The following is a 22,713-nucleotide window of genomic DNA, read 5'->3' as shown; positions in this document are numbered from 1 at the left end:
TAAACATCCGCGGTCTAATTATTATTCTAATTACTTTTTTTTTTGTAGCAAGTCGAGACTTGAAAGTAGCAGAGAAGACGTTTGTCGCGAGACGTTTTTTTTTTTTTTTTTTTTTTTTTTTTTTTGCATGACACAGTAATCGGTTCTTTTTTTTGTAAAAAATGTAGTCTGTATTATTTGCATGCTTCCAACTCGCTTCCAAAGTATGCGCTCGATTTTATATTACACATAGGCATATAAATATAAATAAATAATTTGTGTTTTCACATTTGTGATCTCTCGCCGGTCGGAGAAGATGAATTCTGCTTTTTTTTTTTTTTTTGTTTCGTCCGCTTTTCCGACCGCGTGGAGTTGTAAACAAAGTGTCGAGTTCGTTTTCACTACGTGTGAATTTTTTGAATTATTATTTTTTGTTTTTGTTTACGTTTTTCTCGCGCGAGAAACGATCCGCGCGAAGCGATGAAAAAATTCGATCGGAATCGTTTGTGGGTTGCTGGCAACTTTACGTGACAGGTCTTTGCATTCGGATTTTTACTCATAGCGAAACGATGCGACAACTTTTTTTTTGCATGCGAAGATTAATTGCCCCGATGATGTGCGGATAACAAGCGTTGTTTTTTACAACAGATTTTCGCAACAGACTACAGAAAGTTTGCGCTTTTGAAACTTTTTGTTGACGATGTGTGTTTTTCGTTTTTCTCTTGTGTTAATCGTTCGAGAGTGTGTTTCTTGCAATTTCGTGCTTACCACGCAACAATTTTGACATAGAGCATTTTGGCGCTGATGAAATTTAATAATCCAGCGACAAAAAAAAAAAAAAAAAAAAAACACTGACCGAAGTCCGTCCTGTGTGCGGCATGATTGCGATTGCGGGATGTAATTTTAGAAATGATCGATTGTACAAAGATTGTTGCAACGAACGCTTGTGTTTTCTAGGCCACCGTCGAGGAAGATCTCGCTTCCTTGCAAGCAAGAATTTCGAATCTCGAGAGAACGATGGGTTCCTTACCTCAGGACAGCATAGAATCCATGCTGTCTTCTCTCACGGTAAGAACACCGAGATCGACAAGTTCGCGGAGATGTAGAATTTTTTCTAACGAAATGTTAGTTTCACGTAATTGAGATGACGCACTCGAGTAAAATCGAAAAGTCAATCTATTTGCACACACAGTGTCCAACGCGATTCACATCAACAAGAAATCTCAGATGAGCATATAAATCGGTTGTTGAATAATTAAATATAATAATTAAATATAATGTTGAATAATTAAATATAAATTTATATCGTATTTAAACGTCCTTCAATCTGGATCATAAATTCTTTTTCATTGTATTTTAATTTGTTTTTTTATTGTATTTTAATTTGTTTCATCGAGCCGTTATTAATATTAATTAAATGTAAATGTTTCTTTTAATCAAATTAAAAACAGAACGTGTCTACCTGTACTGGATCTTCATCAACTACAAAAAAAACTACAGTTAAGAGAATTACAATCAATTTAACGAGTGGGTTTTTTACTTGTAAACATGTAAATTAACATTCGGAGATGTTTTTCAGGGTTTGAACCGCGTCAGTGTCACCCTTACACCGACGTTTCGTGAACATTTCAGCTCACTTCGTCACAGGGTTTCAAGAGCAGACTGACGTATCAGTTATAAAAATGACACTAACGCGATTCAAACCCGTGAAAAACATCTTCGAATGTTAATACAACACACCGCGTCAAATATCAGAACGCGTAAATTAATTTTGTAATTTGTTTTATATAATTTCTCTTGACTGTAATATTTTTATATAAATTATTTTCGTACAGAAGACCCGGTGGAAAAAACGTTCTACGATGTTTGATTAATTGTTTAACATCTAGTTTGTGATCGTTCCCTTTGTTAATATTTGCGTTGGACATTGAAGAAAAATATTGCCGATATTTTCGACACACATCAGATGCAATGAAAATAAATTTCGCAGGCTGTACTCACGGATCTTCGCGCCTACGACAACGAGGTCGCGCAACTCCAGAAGAAATTGCGCGAGATTCCTGCCGACAGCGAGTCTCAAAAACTCTTGACGGCTTTGACGGGGATTCACGCGCGTCTTGCCGATCTTCTCGATCAGGCGGAAGCGGGACGAGCGACGCTCGAACGGGCGCGGGCGAGTCAGGAAAATCGCGAGAAACAGCTCTGCGCTTACAAGCTGTTCCTCGAGGAGACCGACGTTTGGCTGAGAAACGTTACGTCGAAATTACACGAGCAACATTCGTTCAACACCAACAAGGTCTGTGTTTTGTTGGATCGGAACATCGGCGCATCTTTTCTCGTTTTTTTTTTTTTTTTTTTTTTTTTGCACTAAATTATTTAATTAAATTTTGTTGATTTTTTCCGCGCGAATTTTAACGCCGATGATTTCCCGACAGCTTTTGCAGGAAGAATTGACGAATCGCGCGCAACGAATATCGGAACACGAATCGTTGCCGGAAGTTAGCGCGCTGGCGACGAAATTGAAGGAAGCTCTCTTGGACGTGATCAATCGTCTTCAGCAAAAGCAGCAGGTACCCAACGCTTTTCAGAGCTCGGGGGCTTTCGCAAACGTCGCTCTCTTAGGTGCTACCGTCGCTTAATTGGGCAGTGGTTTTCGGGAAAGTCGGTGTCTTCAGTTTCTTATTTAAAAAAAAAAAAAACTTACTTAAGAGGCTTGCAAATTGCGGTTATTACAAAGCTCACGTCGTACGCGTTTTTAAAGACGCAATTTTTTTTACAATCAAAGAGTTTTCGAATTTGACATTCGAATCTTGTTTCTTCGAGTAAAATTCCGATGTGTAACTTCGCGAACAGTTTTTTCTTTCGTGAAAAAGCTTTGTAGTAAGCGACAATGTAAAAACGACGCAAATGTCAAACACAGTACAAGCGTTCTACTAGTCATCATGCTTAAAAAAAAAAAAAACGCACACGCACACACATTCGTAACCACTCACAGAGTTTTCCAGACTGGGAAAATTCTGCGTGACGGTGCGAATTGGAGACTGGTGATACACACATTACGCTCTGTAAAATGTGCCGTCTTGGAATACACCGCTTGAGATACATTTTTGCACGCTTACAACGTACTTAGAGATAATATTTATATGTAGTGAAGAGCGCATTTAATTCTTCTGGGTATATTTTTTTTTCTTCTTCTTTTTTTCTTTCACACCGTCGTCATCGAGAGAACACACACGTTGGGCCACTCATCCTCAAGCACACACTGATTGCCACACGTTACTTGTATAAGTGTCACACGTATGTTATCTCTTGGGTCACACACACACACACACATGAACACGCTGTACATTATTTGTATCATTGTTAGTACTATTATATACGTTTATCTTAAGGTGATAAATGTAATATAGGCCATATTGCATGTACTTAAGGAATGTTAATACATTACTGTGTAATATTTCATGTAATTAAAGAAATTCTCTTCATTAATGTCCCAACCCTTGTATCTTCCATCATGTGTTAATCATTGCGGATCATGTACATCATACTTGGCGACGTATATTGACATACATATAACAATGTTGAGTAATAATATCTTCTCAAGTATGTAAACGTAGTTGCGTACTTGTTAATATTTCGCAAAAGAATTGTATGGTTTATTTTGCAAAATAAATGTTTATGCGAACTTTTTTTTTTTACCGGGGTCTAAAAACAACTTACCAAATTATCGTGTTTGTGTTGCAATCCATCGCTTTTTATTAAAAAAAAAAAGATAGACTTAGAGTTGCATCGTAAAAATAAATAAAACTTATTACCGAATTGTAACAAAAAATTAAATCAAACATATTGCCGTGTCCCCAAACACACAATAATTCTAATTTAATTATTTTTACTTACTGTGAAAAAACTAATATCGCAACACTCCTCGTTTATCTTTTTTGTCAATAAAAAAATAATGTATTTTCTAAATATCAAGAAATAAATGGCTACGATACTTTGGGGTTTGGATTTAAAAATCTCAGAGTCAATGGTGTGTGTCTCTGTCCTCGTAGGAAATTTGTGACGAGGAGGCTCGGGCCGATGACGAGTCGACAGAAAGAGACAATGCCACTCTAGACGAGGCGCCTTCGATACACTCGTCTTTGGAAGACGATCAGCCGTCTATGGCCGACGTCTCCTTGCAGACGGGTCGGAGTTTGTTGATCGACGACGTCGAGAAAAAAACACGGCTCACAAAACAAACGTCAACGACGCAGATGCCGACGTTGTCGCCACCCGCGTGTCATTCTCTCATGACCCAAACGACGCAGGTCTCGTTACCGTGCGAAAACGTTCAAACGCAGGAGGCCATAAAGGTTCTGAAGACCACGAATAACGATCAGGACGTAATTGAGATCGCGACCAAGTACGTGCCGTCCAGTCAAGAGACAACTTATCAGGAACAAACCGACGTTCCGACTGGCGACGACATCGTCGTCGACATGAAGTATCAGGACGCGAAGAAGACCGACAGTTCGACGAGCGAGTTGAACATCGTTCACGTTGCGCCGCAATCCTTCGAGACGGTTCTGGTCGAACCGGACGACGTCATCACCGAGGTGGTCGTCGACGCGGACGGCACGAAGAGGATCATAGTGCGAAAATTGCGACGTACCACCACGGTCAGACAGACCACGCAGCAACGTGTGTCGTCGTCCGCGCAGTCGGCGACGGGCTCGCCGATGATTCAAGCGTACTCGGAGGCCGCGATGAGAGATCAACAAGTCACCGTGACCCGAACGAGACCGGACGGCACTATCGAGACCACGACGAAACAAGTTTACGGCGGCAGAGTCACCACTAACGCTCCCGCCGAAGGTATCAATGTGGAAGAATACGAATCCGAGCCTCGTTTTACGCGCATGGTGACGCAGGGCCAGATAGAAGACATCCAGCCGGCCGAGGAGGAGATGTTGACGGACGGCAAGTATCAAACGAGAACGTCGAGCGTTCACGCGGTGGTGCAGCAAGTCACCAGGCGAATCATCAAGAGAACGCGCAAAATCATTCGCAAGGTTACCATCATTGACGGTAAAGAGGTCACCACCGAGGAGGTGATCGAGGAACCCGAAGAGGTGGAAATAGACGAGCAGAACATACCGCACATCAGTATCAACGTGGTGAAGAGCGAGGATCAGAAGACGATAACGTTGTCGGAAAAAGATAAACAAGAAGCAGAAACAAAACCGGAGACTTGCGTTACCGGCAGTCCGGTTCAGGGACCGTTCTTCGGCCCGTTCGCTAAGGATATGGTGAGCGCGCGAGAAACCGAAGAGCTGATGACCGTAGCGGAAGGAAACGTTATGACGAAAGTGAAAACGTTAGAAATTGATAATAAAGAAGAACCTGCGATCGAAGCGGCGGCTGACAAAGCGGAAATCGAGGATTCCGCGCGAATGATAGAGCGGGAAAAAACGCTTCTCTCAGAACGCACCGGAGCGGAATCAGAACTTGCGGCTGCTGATGAAGCTAACGAGGACGTTTCTGTCGAAGTGCGAGATACAGCGCCGAAGGAAGAAGCAAAGTCGCCGACGGCGCGCGAAGACAAAGACGAAGAAACTTTTCCAACTGAGGTAAATGGCGTTACGCGCGACATCAATCAAACCCCGATTGACGCTGAACGGTCTTCTACCGTTTTGCAGACTCCCGTCGAAGAAACACAACCGGAATCTCCGCCGGCCGATGACGAACCGGCGATTGCCAAGACCACTTGTAAGTCTGACGATGATGCACCAGTAAAGAGCGAAGCGTTGAGTATCGAGCTAGAAAATGGCACGGTAGAAGTAGAGATGCACCAAGATGATAGAGGCACTGTAGAAGCTGATAAAGATGTATCCGATGTTGTTGTGTTAGAAAAAGAAGAGAGAAAGAAAGACGAATCGCGACTCGAACGCGACTCCAAGGGCGAGGAAGACGCAGCGACGTTGCTTGAAAAAGCGCACAAAAGCGAATTGATCGTTTCGCGTCTCGATAAACCTGACGAACCGATCATTTCGGAGAGCGCGGAAACACCTGCCGAGAAACGAGAAAACGTTTCCCCGGAATTGCTCGCTAAGGAAAAGGAGGAGGAAGACAGTTGCAAGGACGAGGCGCTCAAACCGGAATACAAACCGGTGTTTCACAAGCTCGAGATCTCACTGGCCGTGCGCAACGAGGACGAGGAAACGGAACCGCTTGTGTCCATTAGAACCCAAGCAGAACGACCCGAGATCGCTCCGTACAGCATCGTCAGGGAGGACGTGGACATCAGTCTACCGGCTGACAGGGAAATCATGGAAGTGATACACGACAAGATCGTGCAAACCGCGTTTCTCACGGCCGAGAAGCAAACGGAAACCGCTCAGCGACATGTGGCCACGATGGAGAAGGAGATCAACGTCAACATCGAATCGGAAAAGAGCAGATCGTCGATCGATTCCGCGAGTCACAAGAGCAGAAAAAAGAAACGTCACAAGACGACAAAATCTTTGGAAAAAACTGAAGAGGATACTGACGAATCCAGTTCTTCCGTTCCCACGTCGATCGTCGAATCCATGGAGATCAACATCTCATTGTCGGATTCGTCGTCGAAACAGATTATTAGCGAGCAACCGCAACCGGACGTAACGGAGATCGTGAAACCGGTCACCGAATCGTCGCCGATTACGTTGACGACCAACGAAACCGCGACCGAGAACGGATATCAACCGGACGATAAGATTCTGGACGAGTTGTCGGTCGAGCCTGAGGATAAAGACAGCGCGAAGAAGAAGAGAAAGAAGAAGAAGAAGCAGAACGTTCGGTTCGACCGAGACGACAATTTGACTCCGCTGCCCAGGACCAGCAGCGACGACGCAACGTTCACGACTGACGACAGTCTTCCTCTGGAGGTTCCCAAATTGGAAGAAATGATTGAACAGGATAAAACGAAGGACGACGTAGAAGAAGACAATGATGAAATACTGGAAGATAAAAAATTAGAAGAGAAAGTCGAACTACGAGAAGAGGATAAGCGTGAAATCGCGCTGGACGACGCGAACACTCAGACAACTATCGAGACGTGCGACGCGTCGACTTCGCTCACCCCGAAAACGGACGAGGAGAGGATCCTGTCCACGTTCATGCAAACGTCTCCCGAACCGATTCCGCTCACGTTGGAGGAAGAGATTCAAACGGCCAAGACCGAGGAAATTCACATCGAGACGCAAACGGTCGCGGAATCCGGACTCGATTTCAGCACGCAGACCGTTGACGAAGAAACGCCGCAAGTTGAAGACTCGGGCGTTCAAACTGCTACACCCACAATGATACCGACGGAAGACTTCGCTGCGCAAACCGTTTCACCGGACGACACTCCCACGATCGTCCCCGCAACGGAAACGGAAGATTTTCAAGCGCAAACGATCGAGATCGACGTTCTGTCCACGGAAATGCAAACTTCACCGATCGAATTAGCTCCGATGATAGCGACGGAAACTCAAACGCCGGTGAACACCGTGATGGAAATTGAACAACAGACCACACCGCCACCGGATAAAGTCGTCGTGCAGGAAACGGTTACTCAAACGTTGTCTCCCGAGGTGCCGGAACGTTCGGAGAAGAACGTGCAGACGAGCGCGCCAATCAGTCCGGAGCAACCGGACGTTTCGGACGTGAACACACAAACGATCGCGTCCGCGGAATCGAACACGGAAACTCAAACAACGCCCAAGGATAGTCCGCGAAAAGCGGAGGTGCAGGAGAGCGAAATGCAAACGAAATCGCCCGAACCGACCAAAGAGACGACGATGCAGACAAGTCCGATCGTAAGTCCGGAACCTGTGCCGGTTTGCGAAGAATCTGCTCAAACCAGTCTCGAAGAGGTGAAAGAAACCACCGAGGAAGAGTCGCAGACCAGTTCTCCGCGAAAAACTCCGACCTTGGACAGTTCGGTGCAAATAAAAACCGAAGAGCTGATATCTCGGGTCGAGGAGAGCACGCAGAACATTCCCGAAACGTGTGAAATAAGCGCGCAAACTTTGCCAAACGAAGAGAAGCAACCGGTCGAGACGGTGTCGGTGTCACAACAAACCGTGCGAGTTCCAACTTGCAGCGTTGTCGTGTCCACGGACAGTTTGGAGATGGAAAAGCCGAAGGTTGACGAAGACACGCGCGAAACATTCGATTCGGCGGAAGCTGTTCTCGCGGAAGATACAAAAGAGGAAGTTGCGTCTAAACAATTAACAGACACTCCAGCAGCACCTGATGTACAAGTACTAGAAATCGTGAGTTTACCGGAGGAAGATAAGGTAAGCGATGCGAAGACTGTGGTTGACACCGAGCCTGTGTCAGAAATCATCAAGATTTCGAAAGAAGACGTTGAAGAAACGGAAACTTGGTCTCAAAAAGAAACGAGATCTCAAATTCCTGAAAAATCTCCAACGGAAGTTAGTCCAAGACCGTTGGATGTTGTACAGACAAAAGAATCCACGCCGTTCTTATCGGACAAGGAATCGTCGACCCCGGATACGTCGCTCGAGATCCACGTTCGCGCGACCATAGAATTGTCCGGCACCGACACGCTCGACAGTGTCGCATCTTGCGACAATCAAGAAACTATTACCGAAGAAACTACCACTTCGCAGGACACAACAATTGCCGAGAGTCTCAACGACGACAACGTCGCGCCATCGTTGGATGGCGCGAAAGTCGTGAAGCGACAAAAACGAAAGAGAAAACACAAGATCGCGGAGATCACCAGCGTGCCAAGAGACAATCAAGATCTCGAGTCGATATTCGGACAAGTCGTGGAGTCGCAGAACGTAGCGATGAAACTGTCTTACTCGGACGTTGCCAAGAAGAACGTCAGCCGGCAAACGTCTCCGAAAGATGGCGACGTGTTGGACGACACGGTGCCCGAACGCTCGCTTGACAATATGTCTCAGGTGAAACCGGACGATGCCGCGTCGAGAACTGTGATAGAGATCGCGAGAGAAGATGGAGAAGACATTCGAAAACCATCAGATACCTCAGTTATCTCGCAGACGATGGAATCTGCGAGCGATCAGTTCCTGAACAACTCGAATCACAACATTCCAGAAGCAAGTTCCGTGGGAGCGACGCCATTCGCGTCCGGCAGACCGAAGATCGAGTTGTTGCAAATGTCGTCGGACCAGTCCAAGTTGTCCGACGTTGTTGGTCGCACGCGATCATCGCCCGAACCCATGGACACCACCGAGGAGCCGCTGACGCCAACGGAAATCGAACAACCTAGTCTGAGTAAGGAAACCGTCAAGCCACCACCGTCGTCATTCCAGACGGAAGTCAAAACCTACGCTGAAGTTATATCGGAATCGCAGAAAAAACCTACAACCTCGTCTGGTCTCGTCAAATCGTGCGAGAAGAAAGAAACCCACACGCGGAAAGAGTCTTCGGAGCACGGAGCCAAACCGCAGGGAACGCCGACGATGCAGGCGAAACTAGTTACGGACAGAGTGAAGAATCTACAGAACTCGAACGATATGAGTTATCTGGGCAACATCTTGCACATCGCGCATTTGGAGGAAGTGACCACGGAAAAAGTCGCGGAAGAACGTTCGTCGGACGTTCGCAGAGAACTGACTCAGTTGAAAGCCGCGATTGACGAAAACGACATGGTGATCGTCGAGGAAACTCTGATTACCGTGGTCGAAACGATCTCGACCTGGTTGGAAACGATCGAGTATCGAATCTTTTTGAACAGAGAGTGTCCGACCGGACCGTCTCACGAGGATACCAGAACGTTCGTCAAGTTGAAGGACGAGGTTAATCACGTGGAGGAAAATATTCGCGAGCTCGACGACATTTGGAAGCGAGTGGAACCGAATTATTCGGACGAGGAGCGAAAGAAGCTGCGGGAATGCGTGAACGCTCTCGAGCATCAGGTGAGGATAATCGAGCACGTAACTGCCGACGAGGAAAATCACGTTAGCACGCAACTCGCGAGATGGGACGAATTTTTGAACGGCGTCAACAATGTGTACAGGTGAGAATTGTGATTCCGTTCTGTTTTTTTTTTTCCCCCCCGAACACACGAAGTTTCTTATCTAATTTTGATTTTTTTCTACTGATTTTTTAATTTAACTTTTTTTGTGTTTACATTAGATTGGTTGAGGAGCAACGCAAACAGCTCGATCGCATAATCGAAAGCGAATATTCCACGCAATGGAAGCTGCAGGAACTCGATAAACTCGAGAACACGAATCGTTGCCACATGTGGAAGACGAGCGAACTTCTGAACGCCGCTCACGGATTGTTGCGCAATCATCCCGGCAAGATAATACCCGAGGAAACTTACGCAGCTCACGAAATGACGAAGATCATAGATTACAGCGTGTGCGTCGAACGAGAACGTCTTCTTCAATTGCTCGCTCTGGCCGAGGAATACGAGCAAACGCTTCGAGAGTTCGCCCAAATCACGGAGATAGCCGAAAATCTGCTGGACAGTCCGATATCCGTGATGAGTCTGGAACATCTTCAGGAAGAAATGCAGAAGCATCGAAAGTTCTTCGTCAATCTGAATCATTGCCGCGCGATTCTCGAGTCGCTGGAAGGCAACCTGGACCCGGAGACCAGAGCCAAACACTCCGATCTTCACGAGGAACTTCATGGCAAGGCGACGGCTTTGCTCGATCAGGCGGCTTCGAGGGCGCAACAAATGGCCCTGGCCGCGTCGCGATGGATAGTGCTCGAACAAGGTGTGAAGGAAGAGAGAGGATGGCTTCAGGTCGCGCATCAGCGTGTTCCCGATCTTCAAACAGTGACTTCGATCGATTACGATCAATACATTTCCTTGTATCAGGTTAGCAAATATAAGTTCAATTTCAAATAACCGTTGAAGATGCGTGAATGAAAATGTTTTATAATAATTTGATTAATTAGAGCCTCATTTAAAAGATTTTTTTTTTTTGTTAATTGCAACTTCAAACAACTTGCTCTGGTTTTAGTCTCTGTCTTCGGACGTAGCGACTCATCACGCGCGATTGATTAAATTGCTCGGCGTGGCACGTGGTCTTCGCGATCTCATCAATATCGAAGACCCCGAGGATCGATACAGCGAGGCTTTGGACGTGATCGTGCGACTCCAGGACGACATCAAGTCGTCTCTAAGAAAACTACTGGCTTTCAGAGAAAAGTGGATCAATCAGGAAACGTTGACGAATCGCGTGGAACACTGGATGACCACGGCCGAGAAGGAGCTCGCCACGTTAAAAGCTCCGTCAGGAAGTTCAATGCGTCAGTTTTGGGTAAAAATGCGCTTTTTTTTCTATCTTTTATCTTTTTTAAAAGATCTTTTTTTTTCTAACATTTTAATAAGAATATCAAAACAATAGATAATTAAAACAAAAGTAACTCTAAAAAATTAATAAATATAGTAGATTTTCGTGATTACGGTATATATATATATATATATATATATATATATATATATATATATATATAACAAAAATGTTTTTCTTTCTTTAATTTGTGAGTCGTAAATATTTTTATTAAAATACGCGATAAATAAAAAAACTTACATTACAAATAAATGCGTGAATATTCATGGAGAAATTTTCATCAAAGTGAAATAACAAAAATTTTTTTCTTTCTTTAATTTGTGAGTCGTAAATATTTTTATTAAAATACGCGCGATAAATAAAAAAACTTACATTACAAATAAATGCGTGAATATTCATGGAGAAATTTTCATAAAAGTGAAATAACAAAAATTTTTCTCTTTCTTTAATTTGTGAGTCGTAAATATTTTTATTAAAATACGCGATAAATAAAAAAAACTTACATTTCAAATAAATGCGTGAATATTCATGGAGAGATTTTCATAAAAGTAAAATAACAAAAATTTTTTTCTTTCTTTAATTTGCGACTCGTAAATAATTTTTATTGAAGTTACAAATGTAATTTCTTTCTAGATAAATAATCTCCGTGATCGTAAATAATATAATCTATCGTTAAAATAACGTAAAGAAGGAATTTTATTCAATTGTTTGCTTCGAAAAAGAATTTGATTGAATCGCGGAGTCTCAAAATACAATTGACGCATCGAGCTCGATTCTCTCTATCGTGAAAATAACGTTCCACGTGTTCGTGACTTTTGTCACATTTTTCAGGAATTGAAAGCGCAATACGAGGTCTACAACAACATGCGCAACGAGGCGGACAACTGCTTCGAGCAGGCTCTGCGAATCGTGCCGTTGTCGGACGAGATGTTGCAACGTCAGTTTCACTACGAGTTGCAGGATCGTTGGAACGACGTGAGCGACAGAATCAACGAGATTCAGAAGGACATAACTCGCACCATATCCTCGGAAGACATCTCGTCGAACGAGAAGCTGAAAATGCTCGAGCGAGAACTGAACGAATTGCGAATGACCATCAACGGTTTTCACGGCGTGCTGAAGACGGAAGAGGAACTCGATCTGTACGTCGAGCGACTCACTGTGCTGTTCGACAGAATCGTCGTTATTCAGGACGAGATAGGTCGACTTGGTCTGCTGCCGGCCGCGGAGAGCGAGAGAGTTGGAATCTTGCTGTCGTCGGCTCGCTGTATAGAGGGACAGATAGGCGAGGAATTGGACTCGGCGCAATTGCTCAGAGAAAAGATTCAGGCTCTGAAACGCGGACTCGGTCGTTTCAGAAAAGCTCACGAGAGATTGTCGGCGATACTTGATCAGTGCGAGAGCAGCGAGAAGCAGGAGAGCGACTTGGTGGCCGCGGCGGTGGATCGTTGCCAATCGGTCGCCAACGAGCTGATGGGCCTCTGGCAGGATCTGATGGCGCTGAGACAGATGCTGCACAATTTGCCGACCGGCATGAGAGTGACGGTGTCGCCGGTTGGCATAGAGAGAGATCTATCCAACATACAGGACACGCACACCGAACTCGAGTCGAGATGCGCTCGTCTGCTCTCGCTTCTGACGAACAGACTGGAAATGTGGCGACGATTCGAGAGACAGCTCGAACTGGTGCAACAATCCGTTCAGGAAGCGGACTACATGATGGAGCTACTGACCGTCCAAGAGTCCGTCGACTACGACAGGTTGCTAAAGGCCACCGAACGACTCGAGGTGAGTATTACTTCTTTTAGGTTTTTAATCAATGTGTTTACTTGGAATCAGCTCAACCTCTGTTCTATATTTTCGATTATTAATTAACTTTTCGTAGGGTCACTCGAGTATTTTTAAGTTTCTATTCTCTTCGTATCTAGTTCTAACAAATAAACAATTGATTTGAACGTGTGGGAGATGTTCTCGGACCCAAGTCCGACACTTTGAAAAATAATTCTCGGCAACTATGAGCCACCAACTTATTGCCTGAAATTCCGCCGCCAAAAGGTGGCTCGTGCTTGGCGAAAGTTGTTTATTATAAATTGTTGAAATGAGAAATAAAATAAACATATTAGAAACAATTTAAAAAAAATACATATTTAACGCCACGAGGCGACTTTTTTGATTACTTTCGGTGGAAGTCATGAGTCAGAGAGATAATTCAGATCTTAAGTTCTTGTTGCAATCCCGCGATATTGTATCAGACTGATCGTGTCAATGAAAGCCGAAGTAAACATGCGTCAAGCATGGAACGAAGAAGAGTTGCGCTCTGGCGCAAGCGTTTGCGTTCCCGCCTCTCTCTCTCTCTCTCGCGCGCGCGTTATCTTACGCCGCTGCCGTCGCCGCGGTGCGCGCCTATCAGTATTGCGAGATCCGCGGTCACGTTTACGTCGGTGCTGAAAATATCTGTGAGCTCAAACTCATATCTCTCTGTGTCGAAAAAAAAAAAATAATAAAAAACGTTCTGCGTTTATCGAATTCTGAGCGCGGATAAAAAACGCGCGAGAGATTATTCGAAAGAAGAAGACGCGAATTTTCGAAAATTTTTGAGGCCTCAGAATGCGACGAACATTCTGAGGCCTCGGCGATATTTTCTCCGCGACCCTTCGTCGCTGGAATTTCACAACACAAGGACGGGATACAATAAATAGCTTCAAGGTAAAACCAAACGGTCGGGCGCGTTTCCGCTTTGCCGCGAGTCCGCGTTGCGCGCACGAAGAGGAGAAACATTTCGGAGAGAGAATTTTTCCGAAGGAACTCGCCGCACGCGTAGAGAGAGAGAGTCAAAAGTTACAACAAATAAACACACACACCGCGTTGTTTGTTTTTTTTCCGATGACCTGCCGCGAACACGTGAGACGGTGCGATGAAGTGAGAAGAAGTGATAATGGAATTAAATGTCTCTCTATTTCTCTCTGTCTGCAAATAATATCTCGAACGATCGGAAATGAAATATAACGGATACTGCGGTTCACGAGGTCTATTTTGTTGACGCTCTATCGCATACAAAAAAGAAACGTGCATGTGCGTTCACGCGATAGCCACAAAAGGAAACCGGATGTTCGCGTAGCCGACGTTCTTCCGCGCGTGTGTGCGCTCCGATCAAATACCACAATATGATAAAAAACTAACAATAATAGCGATAACGTTAACAACGATAACAACGATCCGCGCAATAATTTATAAAATATTTATTATTTTGAAAGATCGCAAACGCGGCATTTTCCACGCGCGGTGGAGAGAGAGAAAAAATGATTTCGCGCGATTACGTTCCGTCGTATGTATATTAATGTCGTCGTTATTTTGCAACGCAAATTGCACGCACATTGCGCGATTGCACAAACGGATTCTCATGTCGCACGCGCGACAATAATCGACTTCGCTCTTGCGCGTGAAAATTCACAAATACATCGAGTTCGATATTTTTGCCGGACACGCGTGATTGTGTTGCTCCTCGTCGCGATCTCTCGTCTCGCGAGAAGAGATTACAATTTTTTCCTGAGCTAAGAAATTAATGAAAAATTTTGCGGCTGAGCAGATCGTCGATTATTAAATCCCAATTGTTTTTAAGCAAAGAGAAAGTCAAGAAAAGACGAGAGAAAAAATCAACTTTCTATTTTATAATTAGCTAGACTATTAAAAGTGTCTAAATGAGTTCTTTAACGAACAGCGTTGTGGAAGATTGTGTAACGTTTGTTTTTTGCGCGCTAACAGCCGCCTATCAGCGCGGAAGAATTAATTAACTCGTTTAAGAATTTTTATTAGTTTCTTCTAATAAAATTAGCGTCGAGTGATCCCGAAGTAAATTAACTTAACGCGCCCATTTCCAGATTAACGAGAGTTTTAAAACTTGTGACTAATTTGAAGAATTAATTAATTACCTTGTTTGCGAATTTTTATTAATTGTAAGATTGAATGATATCGAAGTGAATTAATTCAATGCGCCTGTCAGATCGACGATCTTAAAGATAAATTTAAACATTTGACCATCAACCAACCGCCGTAGAAATGTAAGATTTCCTGTTAAATTATTGAAACGTGTGTCGCAAACGGAAGCAAAAATATGCAGGTCGCGTATAAAAAATTGATGGATAAGCGCATCGATGCGACAGACACGTAACGTTCGGTATTTTTTTTTTTTTTGATGTGTGTCTACCGACAAAATAATTTAAACAACGTCAGATCAATCGCAGACGTGTGTAGAATGTTATGTGAAATTTTTTGTCTCGCGACGAGACGTGCAATCGTGCGCGATGTGTTTATTCGTCAATATGCATCACCTGTGCATTAGCATATATTAAGTCTGAATATGAAGGCGTTCCGAGCAACAGGTCGTCCGTAATGAGATAACGTACGCTTTAAAAGCGAAGAAAACGGATGATGCCGCGTGCGGCAGTTTCTTTAAGCGCGCGCGGTCGCAAATCAATCGGTTATTATCAAAAAATTTTCACGCGCGATCGCGCGAAATTTGTTCAACGTTCGTTTGTTTGTCCGATGAAATATTTGTAATCTACAATATTGACGTGTAAAAAAAAAAAAGAAACAAATTTCCGCGTATGAATGTTCACTTGGAGGTGAACGAACCCGAGAGTACTTGACAAAATTAGTTGAACTACATTCGGGCCGCATTCATGCCGCAAGTCTCGAAAACCTGCCGGTCTCGTGCCGCACATTTATTTATAGTACGTTTCGAATAAACCTGACAAGTGCGCCCGCCATTTCCTCTCAATTGTCTAGCGCAAATTCAGCGGAAATGAAATCGAACGCGTTTCTCTAGAAAAAAAAAAAAAAAAAAAACTTAAATTTACGCTCAAAACTACGCGTGAACTAATTGGTGCGTTTGACGTTTATTATTTTTTATCGTCGATATTGATTGTCTATGTAATTCCAATTTTTAATCAACAACAATTTGTGTGGGAAGAACAGTCCCTCGTTTGCGGACAAATTCTGTATTTACTTAATTATAAAAAATCATATATAATTAATAATATATATAATAATATAATTAATAAAGTTATATATTATATATAGAGTATATTATATAAATTAAAAACAATTTTTATATATTTTTATGTATTGTTATATTTTGGGAAGAACAGTTACTCGTATGCGGACAAATTCTATATATTTACTTAATTATAAAATAATATATAATTAATAATATATACAATATAATATAATTAATAAAAAGTTATATATTGCATACAGTATATTATATAAATTAAAAGCAATTTTTGTATATTTATTATATATATATTTGTTATATATTTGGTTTTTCTATATTAATTATATTATTTATTGGTTATTTATTAATTATATGATATACTACATTTAGCAACAAAAAATATATAAATTATTTATAATCTCATATATTTAACGCTGAGCTGCTCATGCGCGATTGTATTTTTAATCTCGCACGTAACCAGATATAAAAAAATATGAAATTTGTCCATGTATGTGTGAAGGACTTTCCCCGAGAAAACACACACACTATTGTTAGATAACATTGTTGTTTTCTGACACTTAGGTCAAACTACGTCTTTTTTTTTTTTTTTTTTTTATTATTTGCTCAGAAGATATCGAATCGAATGTGTTCGGAGTCATTTTGGAAATATTTGTGTTTTTTTGTCTTCAGGGTCTGAGCGGCGATTTGGGCGCCCGAGAAGTTCTCGTTGGCGAATTACGTGCCGCGGCCGAGCCTCTGCGGGAGAGCTGCGCCGCAGAGGTCCGCGAGAGGGTCGACGCGGCGGTAAACGAGGCCGTGCAAGCCTGGGAGGACACGAGGGCCGAATTGGACGCCCTTTGTACTAAATATCAGCACGCATGCAGACTCTGGCAGCAATACAGAGATTCCAGCGCCGCGGTGAAGGCCTGGGTGGACGTTCAGATGAACAGCATGGCAAATTTGCCACCGGAAGAAGCGGCCAAACAAGTCAAGGTAATGACGACGACGACGATCGTTCAAATCACACGCCAATGAAACGCAAATTCAATTCGCGAGGTTCGAACTCACATTTCACTTTCGCGCGCCGCTATCGGGATGGCGGAAGACACACGCGCTGAAAGACATGCCGCTAAGTGGCGAGCAAATAGATCTCTCGCGTCCTTCGCGAGGTGATTAGAAATTCACGTTACGCAAATGAGTGTTTTCGAACGAATGTTTTAAAACGAGAAAAAAGTGTTTTAATAAAAATCCTCATCTTTCTTCGTCTTTCCTCAGAATTCGAATTGTGACTCATCACGTGTTGCGTAAACAATACGAATGTGACAATTAGAGTCCTCAGAGCTCGGCGGCAATTACAATAAAACACGATAACTACAAGTACGTTTTACAAAAAAAATCGCAACAACGAATCGATCGAACGATGCGCTTTGCAAAATAAAAATAAAAAAAAAAATCCATTTCTTCATCGACAAATATAGACGTTACGTGACGCTCGAAGATGCGAAATTTTTATTATCAGGTTGACGCAACACGGATAATTGCGGATTTTTTATTATTCAACAAATAACAAAAAAACCGCACTTATTGTTGCATCAGTCTGTAATATTTATTTATTTCAAAACAATTATTGAAACATCAGTGCAACGTGTGTGCGAACAACTTGAGATAACAAACAGATATGGAATCAAAAATTAATTATAAAAAAAAAATTTAATTTATTTTATTTCACTAATTTGTTGTAAAAGAAAAACAACAAACGAACAAACAAAATGAAAGTAAACATTAATTATCAGATTATGAATTCGAACGCATTTCGAGATCGCGTTCCGCGCGCGGAATCGGAGCGAGGGAGTGTTTTTTTAATTTTTTTTTTTTTTATTTATTCCCCCTCCGCAAATGTATTATAAAACGAGTGTGGAAGAGATCGACACGTGCAACAGACGCGCTTTCATCCCTTGAAATGGGAAAAGCGCGTGATGTCATCAACCTCGAACACACGCGCGCGAACTGCCAGAGAGACTGTCAAGAGTTTCTTGTGTTAGACGCGCAAGAAACGAACGGGAGAGAAGAGACTCGACCACCACCACCACCACCACCATCATCATCATCGCCCTTCGCACACACGCTCGCTCGCTATAGGCGTGTCAGCTGGCAGGGGTGGGTTCGCGGAGAAAATACGGGGCAAGAGGGCGACGAACGGCACCGCGCATCGATCCTCGGGTGTCTACGTCAGTAGTCTGGTCCAGGGTGTTGCGACGTTCGCAGCATCCGCGTTCTCGTATCTCGAAAACTCCGTCCGTTCGTTCTTCTCTCGAAGTGAAATCTTGTCGCGAACGTTTTGTATCGCGATCGTTTCCGCTCGTCTCCTCGTCGAGAGAAGAAAATACGTCGGATCTTCGTTCGTTATCTCTAACGCGGCGTGAGTCATCTACGCGCGTCTGCCATGTGTTTGAGCGTCGGGAGACCTTGTGGTGTCGCACGTGTGCGTGATGACGATGTCGCGCGATGTACGATCTCTTGGACGAAAAATCTCTCGGCGAATGTCAAAAAGTGAGAAAAAAAACATGATCGACAATTCGGATTAAAAGACATGTGCACGCCGGAAGAAATAAAGGTAAAAAAAAAAAAAAAAAGAACGGACGAACGAGGAGAATGACGAGAAAAGTTTTGACTGTTCGCACGCGTGCCGCAGATTCCCGCCCCGATTATAACAACGAAAACGGAAATAACTTCGGCAAAGACGTCTGTTCGCCTCGTTCTGACGCGACGTTATATTTTACAACGTCCGCGCGCGTCTTCCTGTCGGTCTCTTCGCTATCTCGCGTGAGAACATTTTCGAAGCGGCTACGTGAACACAAACACTCGAATTAATTTATTGCGCGAGAAAATTATTGTCCCCCCCGATGGATCGTCGGAGTGTGAAAATTAATTCCTTCGCGCGGTTTTCGCCGCTTCGCAAAATTTTCTTTCCAAAAATGACAGATAAAAAGATCGTTTAGAGCGAAGAACGTTTCGATAGTGGGCAGTCACGACGAAATTAGTTCATTAATTAAAACAGTCGAAAATTTAAATTTGTGAAAAAAAATTGAAAATTAATTTTTTTTAGCACTGAGGAACATCGCGTTTTAACGAGACGTCAGCTATCAACAATTTCTTTCGTTAATTCGTTCATTAAGAAAAATTTAAATCAATGTTTAATTGCGTTCATTTTGAGATAGCGACATATAAATACATATGTTTAAAGAAAGCGACGATTGTACGGATCGGAAGAAGAACACGCTATCTGTTCTGCTGAGAGCCGTGTTTTTTTTTCTTTTTTTTTTACACAAAGACGGCACTTGCGTAAACGCGCTAAGGTCTTATATGCCTATCTCCGATAACACACGCGTGCGAACGTGAAGAAACTCCGTCTTGAGGACCGCCTCGTTCGGTCATCGATAATAAAAGAAGCCGCGACGAAAATAGATAACATTCTTCTTGGACGTGTGAAATTCTCGGACCGTCCGTTTCGGTCATCGATGAAAGTTGCCGCGGCGAGAATAGACAACATTCTCTCCGAGAATCTAATTTCGAGTTCGAAAAACGTTGATTTTATTTTAGCGCGAAAATTTTCAATAAAAGAGAGGAAACTGTTATCTCGAACTCGAATAACGTCGTGTGTTATGTAGGACGAAACCGAAGCGCGCTATGGCGAAACGGTCGAGTAATGGAGATTAAATCGATACGAGATTGCATCGCGCGAGAATGTGTTTTGCAACACATTTCGAACCTCTTCGAGTTTATTTAAAAATTATTAGAGGATTTCATAATTATCGTATACACACTTATCGATTCTTTCTCTGACCCCGCGCGAACGCGATGATTTCGCCCCGTTGTTTTTTTTTTATTTTGTTTATATCTCGACTGATCGAGGCGTCGTTTGTAAAACGACGATTTGTGCGTGAGAAGTTCGACAAGTTTCAAAATAATCACGCAGGAATTTGTTCGCCGAGCTTGCAAAGAATTTTAATAATTGAAAGTGGACATCTCTCGCCGGTGCAAAAACATTTGTCTTTGTTCTAAAATACAATTAATAATTTTTTATTATAAAATATGTGCAATCACCATAGACGTGACAATTTGTTACACCCAGTACCAATTTTTCTTTTTCAAAAAAAAAAAAAAAAACGAATCCCAAATGCCTTTGCACTTCCGACCACGTTCAGCGAATCGACTCCTCGAAGGACAATTAAATATTCAAGTGTTTTTATGAAAAAAAAAAAATATTAAACAAATAATCGCTCGTTAAATTTGATCTCAGGTTTGCGAAGAGACACTGGCGGAGCACAAGGAGAGACTGGCGGGACTGCGCGATCTGGTGGCGCAAATCGCATCGGACGTAGGTCTGGACGCCGGTGGACCGTTGCACTGTGAAGTCGAGGCGCTCGGTCAACGACTCGAGGATGTTCGAGAAACCTTGTCGACCCTCGCGGACACGGTAGACGCCCGTGTCCTCAACCAGGAACTCGCTCGCAGCGATCTGTGCCAAACGAAAAATTTCCTGGATTCGGTCCAACAGGTACGCCTCATCCTCCCTCTTCCCACCTGCTCCTCTCTATCTCCTCGGAGGAATTTCCACTGGGATGTGTCTTCCATTTTTGTTACAAAGCTACACTGATGGTCAAAGATCTTAGAAAATTTAAAATTATCTTCGCGAATGTTGTAACGAGCAAAAAAAAAACAAAATACATCTCTGATTTCCGCTCCGATCGGTCAGAGATTTTAGAGAAAATCGTCTTCGATGTGGTAGTAAATTTATTTACATCGCCTCGAAAGTGCGGCACATCCTGCGCGTCGTTTTATCCTGGCACGTGTGAAGGAAAAACAGATTCCAGGACCTTGAGGAGCGAAAGGGAATGGGGAGGGAATGAAATATTCTGTTTCTCGTATTTCTCGCAGTTTGAGAAACATTTTTCAAGGATCGATGTGCTGCACGTTTCGTCCCCGCGCGATTGCAACTTGGGAAGGTGATTGTTAAACGGCGTTAAGTCGCTTTTATTGTAGTCTGACGTCTAAAACGCGTTCTCTCTGTCTATCAGTTTCTTTGGTGCGGCGCACCATTGGTGCTTGGCACAACCTCGATCATCGTGTGCTTCGCACGCGCGCGTTTATACAATTTTAATCGCGGTAGTTTCCGAAACAATTCGTTATGTCAAGGCCGAAGGGCTTAACCCAGAGTGGGCAATTACATCAGTCACGAAATCCGCAACAGCTGAATGGCTGCAACACCCTATGTGTTTCGCAAACTACATACGTCGAAAAACTTTGAAACCTTCTGAGAAAACGGTGCCGCGACGGAATTTACGCGTCGCGACAGACACACACACACACACGGAGATAAAAGGCGATTTGAAATAATCCTTATTTGTTCAATAAGCGCACATCTGCGTCGCGTCGTTCTTTCTCGCTCACCTCCTCTTCTGTTTAGCAGAGAACAAAAAAAAAAAATTATTGCGTAGCGATCGCGTCGCAATTAATCGTCGGAGAAACGGAAGCTTCTGCGGAAGATTGCGACTGAGTCACTTCTGATTTGTATTCCATCTCGTAATCAGAGTCATTTCGCGTATAAATAAATATATAAATTAATATGTATTTAATCATCGGGTCGTTAACTATATAGAAACTTGATAAATAACATTTATGATACATATATATAATTTTATATATAATAATAATAAACTTTATATTTATATACGTGAATATAAATATTGTAAATACTTATATATAAATATTTATATATGTAAAGTTATATATTTATTTATTAACATAAGAACAGGAAAATTATCATGGCCCTTTGAAGCAAAAAACACTGATGATAATGTGTGTGTGATAGCAGCATTACTTTATTCAAGCACGTAATATATAAAACGTTTTCGGCCTTAGATTAGGCCTTTATCAATATATATATAATAATGTTGTTGTTGTTGTAAAGTAAAATAAACATTTTTTACTTTTATATTTCCAAATTGTAATCATGTGACTCGATTAAGTTTTTAATTCAAGAACAACATTATTATATATATATTGATAAAGGCCTAATCTAAGGCCGAAAACGTTTTATATATTACGTGCTTGAATAAAGTAATGCTGCTATCACACACACATTATCATCAGTGTTTTTTGTGCTTCAAAGGGCCATGATAATTTTCCTGTTCTTATGATAATTTTTTTGAAGCGTTTCTATACTCCTCTTCTTTTATTTATTAAGTTTTATACTTATACACGACCCGTATATTTAAATTTATTTAAATATATTTATTTGTATTTAAGATTAACGTTCCAATGACCGGACAAACACAATTGGCCGGATATTTCTTAAAGAAAAATAATTATAAAAATATATATAAAAAATATATATATATATATATATATATATATATATAAAAT

The 22,713-nt window shown here is 42.5% G+C and overlaps 3 protein-coding genes across 3 annotated transcripts in view; all 3 read left to right on the top strand.

Moving 5' to 3' along the window:
* Positions 1 to 3,609, top strand: part of LOC109858725 (nesprin-1) — a 65,646-nt gene extending 62,037 nt beyond the window's left edge. The window contains exons 37-39 of the mRNA XM_020436251.1: positions 937 to 1,047; positions 1,970 to 2,275; positions 2,415 to 3,609. Coding sequence (XP_020291840.1) covers positions 937 to 1,047; positions 1,970 to 2,275; positions 2,415 to 2,618 — 621 coding nt within the window. The 3' untranslated portion in view covers positions 2,619 to 3,609. The remainder of the gene's footprint in view (positions 1 to 936; positions 1,048 to 1,969; positions 2,276 to 2,414) is intronic.
* Positions 3,515 to 13,228, top strand: LOC109858703. The gene is made up of 6 exons (XM_020436216.1): positions 3,515 to 3,535; positions 4,032 to 10,000; positions 10,120 to 10,816; positions 10,962 to 11,261; positions 12,126 to 13,082; positions 13,223 to 13,228. Exons 1-6 carry the CDS (start codon positions 3,515 to 3,517, stop codon positions 13,226 to 13,228), a joined length of 7,950 nt encoding a protein of 2,649 aa, XP_020291805.1.
* A 5,303-nt stretch (positions 13,229 to 18,531) lies between these two features.
* Positions 18,532 to 22,713, top strand: part of LOC109858726 (nesprin-1-like) — a 12,839-nt gene continuing 8,657 nt past the window's right edge. Inside the window, exons 1-2 of the mRNA XM_020436256.1 lie at positions 18,532 to 18,901; positions 20,588 to 20,845. Of these exons, the coding sequence (XP_020291845.1) occupies positions 18,878 to 18,901; positions 20,588 to 20,845 (282 nt within the window). The 5' untranslated portion in view covers positions 18,532 to 18,877. The remainder of the gene's footprint in view (positions 18,902 to 20,587; positions 20,846 to 22,713) is intronic.

Source organism: Pseudomyrmex gracilis, unplaced genomic scaffold (genome assembly GCF_002006095.1).
Source record: "Pseudomyrmex gracilis isolate BER0280 unplaced genomic scaffold, ASM200609v1 scaffold_220, whole genome shotgun sequence".
Taxonomy (NCBI): Eukaryota; Metazoa; Arthropoda; class Insecta; order Hymenoptera; family Formicidae; genus Pseudomyrmex; species Pseudomyrmex gracilis.
The sequence above is the reverse complement of the archived record's forward strand: the minus strand, read 5'-3'. Positions and strand labels throughout refer to the sequence as shown.

Excerpts from the sequence above, each read along its gene's own strand:
- LOC109858703 (XM_020436216.1), top strand. The coding sequence starts at position 3,515 with ATGTACATCATACTTGGCGAC. Across the intron at positions 10,001-10,119 it reads GGCGTCAACAATGTGTACAG|ATTGGTTGAGGAGCAACGCA; the intron begins GTGAGAATTGTG and ends TGTTTACATTAG. Across the intron at positions 11,262-12,125 it reads GTTCAATGCGTCAGTTTTGG|GAATTGAAAGCGCAATACGA; the intron begins GTAAAAATGCGC and ends CACATTTTTCAG.